Source organism: Rhinolophus sinicus, chromosome 15 (genome assembly GCF_057876585.1).
Source record: "Rhinolophus sinicus isolate RSI-liver-muscle chromosome 15, RSI-T2T, whole genome shotgun sequence".
In the NCBI taxonomy this organism is placed as follows: Eukaryota; Metazoa; Chordata; class Mammalia; order Chiroptera; family Rhinolophidae; genus Rhinolophus; species Rhinolophus sinicus.
The window spans coordinates 21,428,795-21,443,695 of NC_142515.1; the positions used below are offsets into that span (position 1 = coordinate 21,428,795).

Consider the following 14,901-nt stretch of genomic DNA (forward strand, 5'->3'; position numbering starts at 1 on the left):
GTAGTTCTCTTCTGTAAAATGGGGAGAATAAGAGAACCTGCCACATAGGACTGTTGTGAGGATAAAATGAGCTGATGTGTGTCAGGGGCTTAGTTTGGTACCTTTATAATGCAAATGCTTGAAACATGTATCATTCTTGCCGGTTATAGTATTAGTAATAATAATAATGAGAGTAGTAGCAATAATAGCAGTGTGACCCTGACTGTCCCCTCCCCAACTTTGGGAAAGAGGGATTATTCAGGGTGGAGGGATTTCTCAGTGGTGACTCCCCCCAAGGCCTGACCCACTCTCCCTTCCCCCTCCCCATTTCCCACCTTACTCTGGGATTCAAGGGTTCATGCCTGCTCCAAGGCCTCAGGGGACTTCTTGGTGGCAGAAGCTCAGCTGTTATTACATAGTGGAAGATGGAAGTGGTGGCCCAGGGCTGGCCCGCTGGGATCTGAAATGGGCATCCTGGAGAACAGCGTCTTGCCTATAGTTAGAACTGGGCTGACCTAGAGAAAAGAGAGCAGGCCCAGTGCTGACAGAAGGCTGGTTACAGGGGGATTGGGGTAGGAAGCTGTTACCCAGGGCTCCCAGATGGCCCCTCCTGCAGCAAGAAGGACACAGGCCTGTCTGAGGCCTGGAGCTGGAGGCCTCTTTGCAGAAGGCAGATGGGGCTCAGTCCAATGCCCTCATTTTTTCAGTCAAGGAAACAACTACAGAGGGCCGCCATCCTCCAGGTCTCATGACCCCACCCTGGCACTCATTAGACCCTCTCTCTCACGTGCTGCTCAGGGAGCCAGCTGGAAGACCCTTGAGAAGCCCCCAGCGCAGCCTGGAACCAGGCTGGCCCAGAAGCACCCCGAGTTCCCTGGGTGCACTGCCATGGGTAGACAGTCCTTTCGTCCTGCGGTGCTAGTGTGCACTGCGCAGAGTGGCGGCCACCTGCCCCTTCGTGGGGCAGCCTCATTATGTCGGCCACTTGGTCCAGCAGGAAGGACGAGGATCCAGGCTTGGCTGTCAGTCCCGCTGCTTCAGATCTGTGAGGGCCAAGGCCCGGTCGCCTGAGCAGTGGAATTCCTGGGGAAAGTGAAAGGAGTAACGGTCATTCTCATGGAGTTGAACCCCTCAGTCCTGCCATCCCCCAGCCACGTGGTCTTGGCAAAGTGGCTTTACCCCTGTAAGCCTGGGTTTCTTTCTTCATCTCTATACAGACACCCCAAACCTTGGCCCACCCCACTGAGGCCAACCAGACTAGTCTCCCCACATCCTTGACCAGCTCCTTCTCTAGCCGCCCCCTCACCCCCAGGCCTTGCCCAGCCTGTCCCAAGTGGTTCATTTCACCTACAAGTCTTGGCTCCTCCAGAGAGCACCCCTCCTCCCCGGGTGAAGCCAGCAGAGCTCTGACTGGCAGGTGGGGATGAAGGAGGGGGCCGGAGGCTCGGCGCATTCACTCACCTTTATCAAGTCTCACTGCGCACCAGGTACTTAATCTGTGTTAACCTGTTTTATCCTTTAGTTAGATGGGTCCTATTGGTCTCTTCTTTTTATAGAATGGCATTGAAGACAGAGAGCCTACGTGATCCTTCTGGCAGAGCTGGGATTTGAACCCAGGCAGCTACACACACACACACACACACATCCCCCTTTCGCCCAATTCAGGCCATTGGTCAAGGCGACGCTGTCCAATGCACTAGCCAATACACTGTGGCTGTTTTAATTAACATTAAAGAGGATTAAAAATCCAGTTCTTGGGTCACACTAACCACATCTCAAGTGCCCAACAGCCACAGTGACTTGTGGCTAGTACAGATAGAGGCCATTTTCATGGATGACCATTGGGCATCTCTAGGTAGGGCATCACTAGGTGTTGGGGGCAGAATTGCAACACTCAGTGCCATTGGGGATCAAAATCAGAGTGGACTTTCTGGAGGAGGTGCCCCTCCCTGAACCTTGGAAGGTAGTGAAACACTGGAGAGGGCAGGAGGGTGTGTCTAGTGGCTGTAAGTACAGACAGCTCTGAGTTTGCAGCCTTCAGCTTTACTGTTCCATTGCTAGCTGTGTGGCACCAGGCAAGTTACTTAACCTTTCTGAGCCTCTTCTGTAAAATGGGCCTAAAACACCTTCCTCATAGACAAAGCAAGACAGTGCTTCTGTATTTGTGATATACAGTGCAGGAAACTGGGAGATGCAGGGTTCTCTCCCTGTAAGAGGCAACCACATGAGTTCTAGGAGCCCAGGCCTTCCCAGGCAGTGCAAGTAGGCTAGGTGCCTAGGAGAAACTTGGGGCCCTGCTCCAAGCACGCTTCCCATGGAGGCCGAGGCAGAAATAAGCACAGCTGGACCTTGGACAGACTCCTGGGCCTCTGTGGGAAGCAGGGCTCAGCTTCCCTGCCCCAGCTGGAAAATTAGGCCAGGGCTGGGGAGTGAGGGGCCCACAGCCAAGGAGCAGCCGGAGATCTGCTCAGCAGTGGGACCCTGGTGTCTGTCTGTCTGTCTCACACACACACACACACACACACACACACACACACACACACACACACACGATCCCACATCTATCCTGCCCTTGCACCTTTGCTCACATCATCCCTTCCGCTCCAAATCTCTTTCCTGCCTCTGCTGTTTCTAAATATTCATCTTTTTCAAAGGCAGCTGCAGTGCCCCCTCTGCTAGGCAGCCCTCCCTGACCACCCCAGACCACTCAGACTTCCCCTTCTTCCTGGGAATTCCTATACAACTTATCCTGTTGACAGGGCCGTGGGGCCCCTACTCATAAAGTGACTTCATGTCTTCTTTTCCTGGGTGTTTGTCTTTTCTCTCCAACTAGCTGTGTGTTCTGTGAGCACAGACCTGTGTTTTCTACCACTCTTCTGCTCAGACACAGTCTGAGCTATAGCAACCCTTCAGTTGAGGGAGGGAGGGAGGGAGGGAGGGAGGGAGGGAGGGAGGGAGGGAGGGAGGGAGGAATGGACTTGGAGAGAGACAGGAAAGGCCTCCAAACATGGTAGACCCTCCTTGCCCCTGTCTTTAGGGACTTCATAATTGAATCCTATCACCGCATTTTTGTCACTGCTTTTTCTGTGGTGTCCCAGGTCTGGCATGCAGTCCCCAGAAATCCAGGGAGCCCTGCGGCCAGGACGAGCCTGGTAGAGTAGAGAGCAGGAGCTCAGCTAGCCTGCAGGGAGCTCGCAGCAGTCCATGGTCAGTGGGCCAAATGGCTTCATTTCCCCTCTAGGAAACCAGCTTTTATTGGCCCCCCACTTCCCTCTTATTAATCACTATCTGGGTGGAACCCCTTGGAGAACTCCTCAGGTGGGAAATCAGGCCCATTTGTTTTCATGGTGCTGAGTTGGTGCCGTGGGCAACAGAGCCAGAGTCCAAACCTCTGAGGGTGAGCCAGTCAACACTTACTATATTGTGGCCGCTATCCACACACCAAATCTAGCCCCTCTCGTGAATCCAGGCTGTTGGCCAGGGGTCCTCTTCAAGTGCCAGATGCCATTCTAAGAGCTTTGTACACTATCCCAGGTAATCCAACAACAACAACAAAGGAACTTTTTATCCCTTTGACAACTGAAGGTATAGCGAGAGGCTAAGTAACTTGCCTGTGTCATGAAGTGGTAAGTGGCTGAACGAGGCTCCACCCCACCCACCTTCTTAACCCTCTGCTCTGAGGCCTGGACGTGGTGGAGCTGTCCCCGGGCTGCAGACACGCTCAGGGCCTTTGCCCAGAATGGTGAGTCAAGTCAGAGGAGACAGATAGACAGACAGTGCTTTGTCCTTTTGCTATGCATGGAGCAACGACAAAGATCCTCTGGGACACTCAGGGCATAAACATAGTGCCTGAGGGCTTTCTGGGGTCTGCCACAGCCATAGCATCAGCCACTCTGGGACACAGCCTGGATTGGGGGGTGGGGGGAACCTAAGACCCCTGCCCTCCCCGGGAATTCAGCTTTTGCGCCCCGGGCAGGAATTCCGGCCTCTCTCGACTGTCCACATGGTCACAATGGGGCCCATTCTCAGAACCCTGGAAAACACAGCTCCTGAGGAGAAAGGACGGATTCTTGTTGGACACAAGGGCTCTCAGTGCCACAGTGTAGATCAGGGCTCAAGTGGGGGCAAAGAACAGCATTCATGCTCCCTCCATCTGTCTTTCCTGGAGGTCGCTGCCCCTTGAGACCATTCCGTGCAAAGGCTCTCAAGGGCCAGAACAAAAACCCAACTAGGGGCTAAGCAGGGTGGAACCCCCCCCCCAACATTCTCCAACCTCGGCTGAAGCCCCTTCACTCAGACCCTCCTTGCCCAGTTCTGAACAAACATGCTCTGTCTCGCTGTATTGGTTTCACAGAGAATTAGCAGCCCCCGAGGACACTCAGGGTAGCCTCATTTTAGATGGGGAAACTGAGAATTTGTTAGTGTTTTTAAAACTTTTTCTATGACTGTAAGAAATTTCACATCACAATGCAATACAGAGAGACAGACAGGAAGAGATCTGAAACCAAAGTTTCACGAAACACTATTTAAACTTTACTATGGGTGACTCGATTTTTCATCTGTTCTTTTTAATATGCTTATTGGGATACACAAAATTGATTGCAGAATTCACTAATGGGTGACAGCCTGTCGCTTGAAAAAGCACTAGTTTGAAGCAGCTTGCCCTGGTCCACCAGCCACTGGGGCAGAGCCAGGCCTAGAACCCGGGGGTGACAGCAGTGCCAGACTTGTCACAACCTCTCTCCTGCCCCACCCCCTAGCTGACTACCTGGCCTCTTAACAACAATCTTCCTCCAGCCTTGACATCACTCCCTGATTCTGAAACCTTCAGGAATTCACAGCTGGACATCAGAGCCTTGCCTTCTCCTCCAGCCTGGCCTTTCCCTCCCCCTGCTGGCTCACCCTTTCCAGTTCAGTTCCTCTGGTTGGAGCTGCATGTTCTTGCTTCTAGAGCTTTCCTCTTTCTTCCCACTCCATGGATCCACCCTCCCTGATGGATCCTTCAAAGCTGCCTCATCTAGGAAGCCAACTTGGATGCCATACAGCCCTGGGATCCATCTTTCTGCTCTTGGAGTATCACCACTCTTAGTCTCTCAACTGAGGTTGTCTCAGAATGTTAGGTTCCTCACTGTGCTATGTGGTCCCCCAATCACCCTAAATTTTCAGGCCAGAAACATGTCATGTGTTTTTGTGTGTGTGCCTGCACAGGCCTTCACAAGATAGCCAACAGTGGGAGCTGGAAAAGTGCTTATTGGTTGATAACAGCAGCCAAAATCGTCATTACATACCTCAAGGGCTCCACGTCACTCCCCTGGTCAGGGGCGCATACCAAGTCCTGCAGCCCCCATATTCTAGGTACCGCCCATGCCCTGAGACCACTTGGCGGTCAAGGTCAGTCAGAGCCGCCTGGTCTCTTGAGCAGTTCCCAGCGGCAGCAGGCCCTGCAGACAGCCATCCTGAGCTGAGCAGCCAATGTCAGCCAGCAGACAGGAGGTGAGAACATCAGGCTGGAAGTTGCTGCGTGCCTGTCCTCCTCTGCCAGGACACTCGCTGATGGGAGTGAGAAGGGAGCGGGAGGAGGGGGGAGGCAGGCAGCAGAGGACAGGCCCAGTTGCACTCAGAATTTCACCTAGCAGGACTCTGCATCCTTCCACAGAGCCGGCCCAGCCAGACTGGGCTTCCTTTCCTACTTCGTCCCTTGCTTCAGTGGCTCTTCCTGGCTTTGCCTCTCACTCTGGGAACCCTGATGGGCAGGATGGCCGTTTCCTTTCCCCAGCGAGAGTCTGCTTCTGCTGCTTGCACATCCTCTCCTTGCAGTCCAATCCCTGGTGGGCCTCCGTGTGGGGAGCACGCTGGGTCAGGTCTGTCATTGTAGCTTCGTGAGCCTAGGGAAGCCACTTCAACCTTCAGGACCTCAGTCTCCTCGTCCATAAAATGGGTTAACACCACCTCAACCTACTTCAGAGCCCTGAGGTCAAATGCCTGCTGGGAATTTTCAAGAGAGGGCAGAGGGTAGGGAGGCATGTGCAAAAACAGGTGGCCAGCACATAGGAATTGTTAAATGCCTTTCCTGCCCCCTTTTCCAGCCTCTCCCTCTTTGCTGTCTCCAACAGCTGCCCCTTCACTAGAATGTCTGGGGAAGGAGCACAGCACCAAGAGAAATGAAAAGGGAGGAAAAGAGAAGATGACCCTTCTGGGTGTCATTAGCATGAAAACGCCCATCTCTTGGTTTGGGGCTCTAAGAGTTGGCCACTCCTTGGGATATTAAATGCATCCTAGTAAATGAGTCCAGAGAAGCCAATTCCTATGGGTCATTGTCATCCTGAAAATATGATTGTTGCCAGAAGAGCCCAGGTCAAATGTTCAGGGTGTAGAAACAGGCTTTTCCTGGGTGGACAGCGCTAAACAGAGACCCTGGTTGTTTTCGTGTCTGTGAAAGCCCAAAATGACTGAAAATGGGGCTGGAATCACCCCTGTTGGGCACTGTGCTGCCAGTGTCGTGGTAAGGTCCTTAAGAAGAAGTCCATCCTTTTGTTTAAGGGGGCTCTGCAGGGCCCAAGTTTAAGATTTAAACAGGCTTTGCCATTTGGGTAGCAACGGAGGTGGAGTCAGGTTCAGGTATGAAAGAATTAAAAAAAAAAAGGAGAATAAAAAGACAAGTTATGCAGCATTTTCTGTGCTGGGCACTGTGCCAGCCCCGTTATGCATACTGTATGTTTCATCTTCCCCAAATCCGAAGGGGCTGCTGTGCTTATCATCCTCATGCTGTAGATAGAAAAATAGAGGCTCAAGAGGTGAAGCAGGTAGCTCAAGATGACCACTCAGCAAAGGGCGGAGAGTTGAACTTGAATTTGTCTGCTCCAGAACCACCTATGAACCTCATTCAGAACCTCATCCTATGAGGAAGAGCCAAAAGATGAACTGTTTGTATCCTGGGGGGCGGGAGGGGGAGAGGGAGGCCTCAGGAGTTCCTGTTTCAATGGGGGAGTGGTGGGTCTGGGTCGGAGGAGCTGCACACATCTTCCCCAGCCAGGCCAGACCTGTGGACCATGGAGTGACCAACTGTCCCAGTTTGTGTCTTTCCCAGTTTGAGTCCTGGAAGTCCCATGTCCCGGTTTGCCTGGGATGGTTGGTCACTACCCATGGTCTTCGTCACTCCTGGACCAGTTGCAGAGAAGGCTAAGTGGCCTGACAGAGCCTAGTGAAGGACACAGCCTGGGAGGCCGTTTTAATTACATTAACTTCTGGAGACACTAGAGGGAGACGCTGGCCCTCGCCTCCCCTCCCTTCTCCTTCCCGTGGCTCCCTGGGAGATAGTGATTCAGCAGCAGGTCAGAAGCAGGCTAGACTGTGACCCACCCCGAGTGGAATCACCGGCAAGTGGGGGCTGTCAGCGCCAGCTCAGGGCACAAACTGGAGCGAGGAGGGGAGGGGAGGGCGATCTAGACTTATTTGAGAACTGGACCCCAACAGAGGGCCTGCTGTCCTGCACAGGCCAGGACTGGTTGCAGGGCAGTGGGAGGTGGGCGTGCCAGAGGCGGGGAGCCCTGCCCTTTTCTCTCCATGCTACAGTATGTGAGGGATGGGGGAGGCCCAGCCACTGGATACCTAAGCTGCTTCTCAGCATATTCAGCAGCTAAAAATACGAGAGGGCTTTGCTAAAAGGTGCCCAACCGGAAACTGCCAAGAGGCTGGAGGCCAGATGCTGTGAACGGTTCCTGTTCCTGCCGTTCCCTCCATTCAGTCAGAGCCCAGCTGCCCCACTTCCCGGACTCAGCCTCCACTCCATTAACTCCGTGTGCTTCTCAGGCCCCAGGGACTTGCTTTCCCTTCCCTCCCCTGTACCCAGAACTCCAGGAGGTGGCAGTGCTTGGGATCTTGTCTTGAGCTCCCCCAGAGCAAGGCCTGGGTTCTTAGTGCTCAATCCCAGCCTCACCTACTTGCTGTAAAACCTTGAACAAGTTGTCTAGCTTCTCTAAGCTTTGCTCTCCTCACCTGCAAACTGAGGGACCACACCACGTGTAGGTAGGAAGGGCTGACTCTGGTTGAAGGACAGACTGGCCAGGGTATTTGTCTGGAAGCTGCTTTGGCACTGCCAGTACCTTGTTCTTACTAAGCATAAATGTTTCTTAGGGATCTGGTGGAGATTATAGTGTGGGGACTGGAGCACCCCTTGGCATCACTGCTGTCTGCATGTCAGGGTTGTAGCAAAGGGGGTGGAGACTGTAGTGGGCCCCAGGTTCTCAGCCAACGCTGGCCCAGGGGGCAGACAGTGAAGTTGGTGGGGCTGAGGCCCAGAGGATCCCGTTGAATGACCAGACTCAGTTGCTGACCCAGCGTGGCACAGAGGAGGCTCTCAGCGCCTGTGAATTATGTCCCTCTCTCATTCCTGAGCCTCAGTGTGCACCGGTCACAGGATAATGACCTGCCTGCTTCCCCCCTGGGGCTGTTGACAAGCTCAAAAAGAATCCTGGGCAGCCTGTAGTTGCACAGACAGGGGGACAGACAGGCCATCACTGTGAGGAATTCACTGTCTGAACTACTGGCAGCCAGGGGATGGTCAGTGGGCCATTTTGGTCCCAGGCCCAGGGTCTTCTCCTGTAGGATTGAGAGGAGGGAGAAGGTGGGGGGAGGGGTACCAGAAAGGGCAGCTCCTCCTTTCCCTGCCCTTCCCCAAGCCTCAGTCTGCAAAAACAAGCCTGAGAAAAGAATTCCCTCCCTGGGAGTGGCAAGTCTGCTGGGCAAGGACGAAGTCACCATACAATGCTCTCCTCTTCCTCACTGGGAATTTTCCCCATGAGTGAGCATCAAGGGGAACAGCTAGGCCCTCTGGGACACAGCCTCTCCCAGGCTCCCTTCTGCCCCAAGGAGATAAGCGTGCCCTTTCAGGGTCTGCTGGGGGGGGGGGGGGCAGGTGGTAATTCTCCCAGCTTCCTAATCCTTTCCCAGGCAACAGATTTACCAGGTCCTCCAGCCCATCCACACTGCAGTTGTCATTCCTGTCAGTGGGCTTGTAAACCACCGCCCTTCCCCACATTGGGTGACCTTGAGCAGTGGCTGAACCTGTTTCTTCATCTGTAAAATGGGATGATAGGACCTTCCTCTTTGTGTGGATGTGAGGATTGAAAGAGGCATGAAATTCCTAGGGGGTGCTCAAGCAGGAGGGTGGGGTAGGGGGAAGGTATTAGGAATGCAGTTTCCTTGGCCCCAGCATTCCAATTCACTGGGTTCTGAGCCCAAACTTTAGGAAACATAGGAGTCTAGGGGAGTGGAGGGGGTGGGATTCACCCTTGGCTGTGCAGGTGAATCAACTTAGAGCTTAACAAATGTCCCAAAAGCCCAGGCTACCCCCCAGACCTCCAGGATCAGAATCTCTGGGTCTCCGTGAAGTTGACACTTTCCCTGTGAACCTGCTGTCCTTTGCAGCAGACAGACCTAGCTGGCCAGTTGGCTTCTACCAAGGCTCACAGTTGGCATTTTCTTTGATTCCCCAGGGGAAATGAAAGGCATTTCCTCTAGTTTCCAGATAGATCCCCAGCCATTGTCTCCTCAGCACTTAACAGAACCTCCAACATTTTAGGGGGCCTATAAGGCTCCCCAGAGGATTGATGAATGGAAGGGGTGGTGGGAGGGGCCCAAAGCTGGAGCAAGCACAGAAGGTTACCTGGAGGCAAGATTTGGGAAATAGCCAGATTTTGAATCCGGGTTAGTTCCTCCGCTGGAGGGCAGGGCAGGCTCCAGGCTAGGGTAGTCCTGGGCAGGTAAATGGGGCTGAGAGGTGTTGGGTTATTGCTAGTTGTGAGATTTGAACCCAGTGCTCACTTCCTCGGAAGTGAGCTCAACCTCCTTCCTACTGATCCTGGCCCCGCCAGTGTGGTCCCGCAGTATGCTCTTCTCTCTCCCCTACTGAATCCCCAGCCTATCTGTTCAACATTCAGCCTACAACCAACGTTTAGCCATCACCTACCCCAGGCCCAGGAGATGTAGTGAGGGGAAACAAGCTACAGTATGACCTCAGGGAGTTTGGTCCTGGGGGGGGGGGGGGGGACAGACTTTAATCAAAGGGTCACACAGATATGCGGTTACTTGAAGGCCAACTTGGAGAGTGGGAAGATGTCAAGGGTGACACATTAAGGAGGTGACGTTTCAGTTGACTTAAAGGCTCAGTAGGCATGAGCTGGTGATGCCAAGAATTGGGAGGGGAAACGCTGCAGGATGGAGCGGGGTCCCAGCGCAGGCAGGGCTTGAGTTCTAGCAACCAGGGCCTCAGTTTCCCTATTTACAAAGTGCGTGGGAACCTGCCTCGCCCTCCCGCATCCTCCTAGGATGGGGGAAGGTACCTGGGAAAGGGCACAAACGGCCCATCGAGCCTCTTGCAGTCGGGCCGGCCTGGGGCGGGGCGAGGCGAGGTCGGGGGTGCTAGCAGCGGGCGGGGCGGGGCGGGCGGACCATGCCTGGCGGCCCGGCTGGCTGGGGACCTGCGGGCAGGCGCGGCGCGCTGTGCGTGCATCTGCGGAGCGCGCGGCTCCCCGGCAGCGGGGATCACATGAGCAGCGGCGCCGGGTACCCACCGCAGCCTGCCCGTGGGCGCCCTGAAGCCGCAGCCCTGCAGCCCGGCAGCCCCGGGCCCCCGCGGAGCGCTAACCATGTCTATCTGTTGTTGTTTCTTTTTCAGGGACTATGGCAGTTCCAAGAGGAAATCAGGTAAGGGAGCCTCCGGGCGTTTTCCTCTCCAACCTCCCCTCCCGTTTTGTGCACGTGCCTCTTCGACCCTGCGGTGGACTTTCGGGGTGTGGGGTGGGGGGCGGGGGGAGTGTCCTTGCCTGCCCTCCCTGTGGTCCTGTGGGGCCAGGGTATTCCCTTCAGTTGTCGGGCTCCCCAGCCAATGCCCCTAAGATCTCTGCTGCTTGCACCTTCTCCCACTCAGTCCCTCAGACTCGCCCCTGTGGGAATGGGTGTGGGTGCATGAGGAGTGTGGGGGTGTCTCGGGAAGGGCCTAAGTCCCCACAACGTTGGCAGCGGATCCGTCCCCTCCTCCCCCCCCATTCCCCCACCCCCGGCTGTGGTGCCCACTACTGGGCACTGCTGTGACTTCTCCATAGGTCCTTCCCGCGGTGCGGTGGTGATGGAAGGGTTAATAGAGACGCAGGGTTTTCCCTGAGGGAAAGTGGCATCCAGGACTGAAAAAAGGGGGATCGTACTTGAGTGACTGAGTTTTTAGCGCGTGCAGCGCAGACCTCCCCCTCCTCCAACTCTGAGCGGTTCTTCTTGCTGCGGGACTGGGGGCTTTGCGTGGTGGCAAGAGACACGGGTGGGAGGGGTCCTACCCAACTTAGCATTGGCTGGGAGTTTTTGAAGGGTGTAGAGACAGGGAGAGAGGTGGGGCAAGTCCTCAGAACGCTGTGTGCTGGGCGCTGTTGGCTGGGGTCAGAGAAGGAGTGGGGGGGGGGGGCTGGGCTAGGCAAACGCCTGGGTGTAGCTGCTTGGAGGAGTTAGGGTTCTATGTGTACCGACGTGGGGCTGGGCGGCCTGGAGCGATCTGTATTGGCATGTGTGTTGTCTGTACTTGTAGGGGTGGTGAGTTATGGAAGTGGGCAGCCATCTGGGGGTCTGGCCCTTGGGGATATGGGAAGTGTGTATAAACACGTGGATCACGATAATGGCTCCTGTGGGGAGATATCTGTGTCCAGTTGCCTGGGCTTGTGGCTCATTAGAGGTATGTATGCCCACATGATGGGTGGGATGAGAACTGGGGGTAGGTGTGATTGCATGGCGTGTGTATGTGTTTTTGAGTAATGGGTTCGTATGTTTTGTGTGTACAAGTGTTTCCTTCTATGTTTATTGGGATGTGGAAAGTTATGGGGGGCATGTGTTTAAACACTGGGGGCATGTGTTTATGTGGGGCTGTGTGGGTCTTCACAGTTGTGTGCCATGATGGTGTGTCTACTTGTGTGGTGCATAGGTGTTGGGTATTAGTGCCAACGTGTTGGGCAGTATCTGGGTTGGAGTCTGTAGTGTCCCTCTTGGGGCACATGTGACTGTGAGATGAGATGAGTGTTCACGTCTCTGTCAGCTGGGGAGGGGGTATCTCAGGTGTGCCTGCCCAGGAGGGCATTTGCTGCATGACCAGGAGGGTGAGCTGCGTGACAAACGTGAGAAGTTGCAGCATTATCTCAGCTGTCACTGGCTGTCAGAGCCCCAGGTTGGAGAACTGAGAAGGGACTGTGTTCTGGCACATCCCCCTCTACAAGAGACTTGTCCTGGGCCTCAGACGTGTAGTGCATTGGTTGATCCCGGGCTTAGATTCTGGCCCTGTGTGACCTGAGGCAAGTTTCATAACCTCTCTGCCTCAGTTTCCTCATTTTCTTTAAAACAAAGACAATAAGAGTATCTACCTCACATGAAGCATATAATAACTATATTATAGAAGTATTAGTCTATCTATCATCATCATTACTTTCTGAAGCCATGGACCTTGGGCGAGTCCCTTCTCAACTCTGGGCCTCAGCTTCTCCCTGGAAAGCCAAGGGCTAGGCCAGACAACCCCTCAGGTTCCTCCACCCTCTGTCTCTGAGGGTTGGGTTCTATGCTACTTCTTAAGCAGTGCAGGGCCCCACCCAGGGAAAACCTTCCCTGGTTTCTCTGCCTTCCACTCTCAGGCCAGGAAAAGGATGGATGGAGGAATTTAATTTACATTGGTGTGCTTATGATGATGGCCACTTAGTGTCATGGTTAGAAGTGCCAGCTCTGGAGCCAGACAGCAGGATTTTAGAGCCAGGCTTTTCTCCTCTGAGACCTTGGGCAGATTTCTTACCGTCTCTATGCCTGTTTTCTCTTCTGTAAATTGGGAATAATATACCCATTGTAATGGTTAATTTTATGTGTCAACTTGGCTGGGCCATGGTGCCCAGATATTTGGTCAAGCATTGTTCTAGATATTTCTATGGAGGTGTTTTCTGAATGAGATTAACATTTAAATTAGTGGACTCTGAGTAAAGTGGATTACCTTCCGTAATATAGATTGGCCTCGTCTGATCAGTTGAAGGCCTGAATAGGACAAGAACTGACCGCGCCTGAGCAAGAAGGGAATTGTGCCAGCAGATTCCCTTTGGACTTAAACTGCAACTCTTCCCCAAGTCTTCGGCCTGCCAGCCCACCACATCAGATTTGGGGCTCATGATGCCTCCGCAATCATGTGAGCCAGTTCATACACACAACACCCTGTTTTGTTTCTCTGGAGAACCCTGATTAATATACACCTCGTATGGTTATAATTAATGAAGATTAGATAAACGAATATATGTAAATATGCTTAGAACACTGCCTGCAACCCGAAAAGCTCTCCCAAAGTGCTAGCTACTATTATTATTTAATGAGCATTTACTATGTGCTAGCAACTTTACATATGTTTCCTCATTTGCTGCTCAGAGCCACGTTGCATGGTGAGTGGGATTCCCATTTTGCAAATGAGGAACTGAGGCTCTGAGAGGGTGGTTGCCCAAAGTCTGTGGCAAAGTGAAGATTTCAGTTCAAGTTTAGGGTTCCACCCTGCTCTGTCATGAAGCTCATGAAGCTTCCCAGGGTCACTCTAGCCAGGGACATTTGCACAGAGAAAATGGATCCCGTTCCCTGTTCATCACTTTCCATATTTTAGTCCCCAAAGCCCCAGCTCCTCCTTGGAAGATCTCTTAGAGGGATCTTTTATTGAACACAGAGCCAAGACTTGAAGCCAGGTTTGGGGAGGGTGGAGCTAACAGGAAGAAAGTTCTCAGGCAGCTTACAGCCTTATGGAGGAGACAGGACCAGTGACCTTGAAAATAGTGTAGCCTCAAATTTGTCTCTGCACCTTCTCGTATCTTCCTTATCCCACCATCCACCCTGTTGCTCAAGCCCAATGTCTAGAAGTCATTCTTGACGCCTCCCTTTCTCTCACCTGCCAGCCTGACCTCCAGATCCATCCAAAAAGAAAGGTCACTGTGGCCTTAAATCAGGGGTGTTATCTGGGAGACGAGGAATTTTTCTGGTTGGGCAGAGAGTATTGGGCTTTGGTAACCAAGAGAGTACTTGTGCAAAGGTAGGACGAAAGGACCAAGCATGGCTTGTTTGGAGACCAGAAACTTCAGCTGATCTTATTGAGCACCAGCTGTATGCCAGTTACTGTCAGGTGTTGAGGTTACAGAAATGTATCTTTTTGCCCTTGAAGAGTTTGCAGTCAGCTGTGGGTGATGAACTGTATTTATAAGAATGTACATTAGACAGACTGAGTGACATGGTTCCTGAGGAAGAGCAGTCCAGGCCAAGGGCACGGTAAGTGCAAAGGCCCTGGGGTGCGAGCATGCTGGCCCACCTGAGGCAAGGCAGGGAGGCTTGTGGATGGAATGGAAAAGAAGGGAGGGCAAGTTAATAGGAGATGAGAACAGAGATGAAGCTGGGGGTTGGGGAAGCATCAAGGACCACGTAGGTAGGACCTTGAGGCCATTTTAAGGATTTTGACTTTTCACTGAGTGAGATGAAGAGCCACTAAAGGGTCTTGAGGAGAGGGGGACATGATCTGACTTGGATTTTAGAAGCATTTTTCTAACTGATGAATGGCGAGCGACAGAGGAGAGGACAGGTGAGAGATGAGGGCTCTGGCAACAATGGAGGGGCTGGATTTTGATAACTGGGTGTGGGCTATGAGCAGGAGTCTGTGTGGGTGCTGGGAAGTGTCAGATTGCCTGGGCTTCTAGTCTTAGTCCCACGTGTGGCTGGTCTTGTGACCCTGGGCAGATCCCTCACCTATTCTGTTACGTTGGTCAGGTTCAACGAGAGAAATAGAACCAGTAGGAACTATGTATTAGGAGATTTCTTGCAAGGATTTGACTTATGCTTATGGGGGCAGGCTAGGCAAGTCTGAAATCCAAGAGCAGGCTGCAGAGGTGA

At 53.3% G+C, this 14,901-nt stretch overlaps 1 protein-coding gene across 7 annotated transcripts in view; it reads left to right on the forward strand.

The window, feature by feature from the left end:
- Positions 1-14,901, forward strand: part of SH3PXD2A (SH3 and PX domains 2A) — a 229,617-nt gene that overhangs the window by 130,011 nt on the left and 84,705 nt on the right. For all 7 annotated transcript variants that reach the window (XR_012498440.2, XR_016018888.1, XM_074339099.2 and 4 more), the window contains one exon: positions 10,655-10,683. Coding sequence is in view for 5 of the 7 variants with exons in the window: in XM_074339099.2 (XP_074195200.2) it covers positions 10,655-10,683 (29 nt within the window). In the remaining 2 variants the exon portion in view is untranslated. The remainder of the gene's footprint in view (positions 1-10,654; positions 10,684-14,901) is intronic.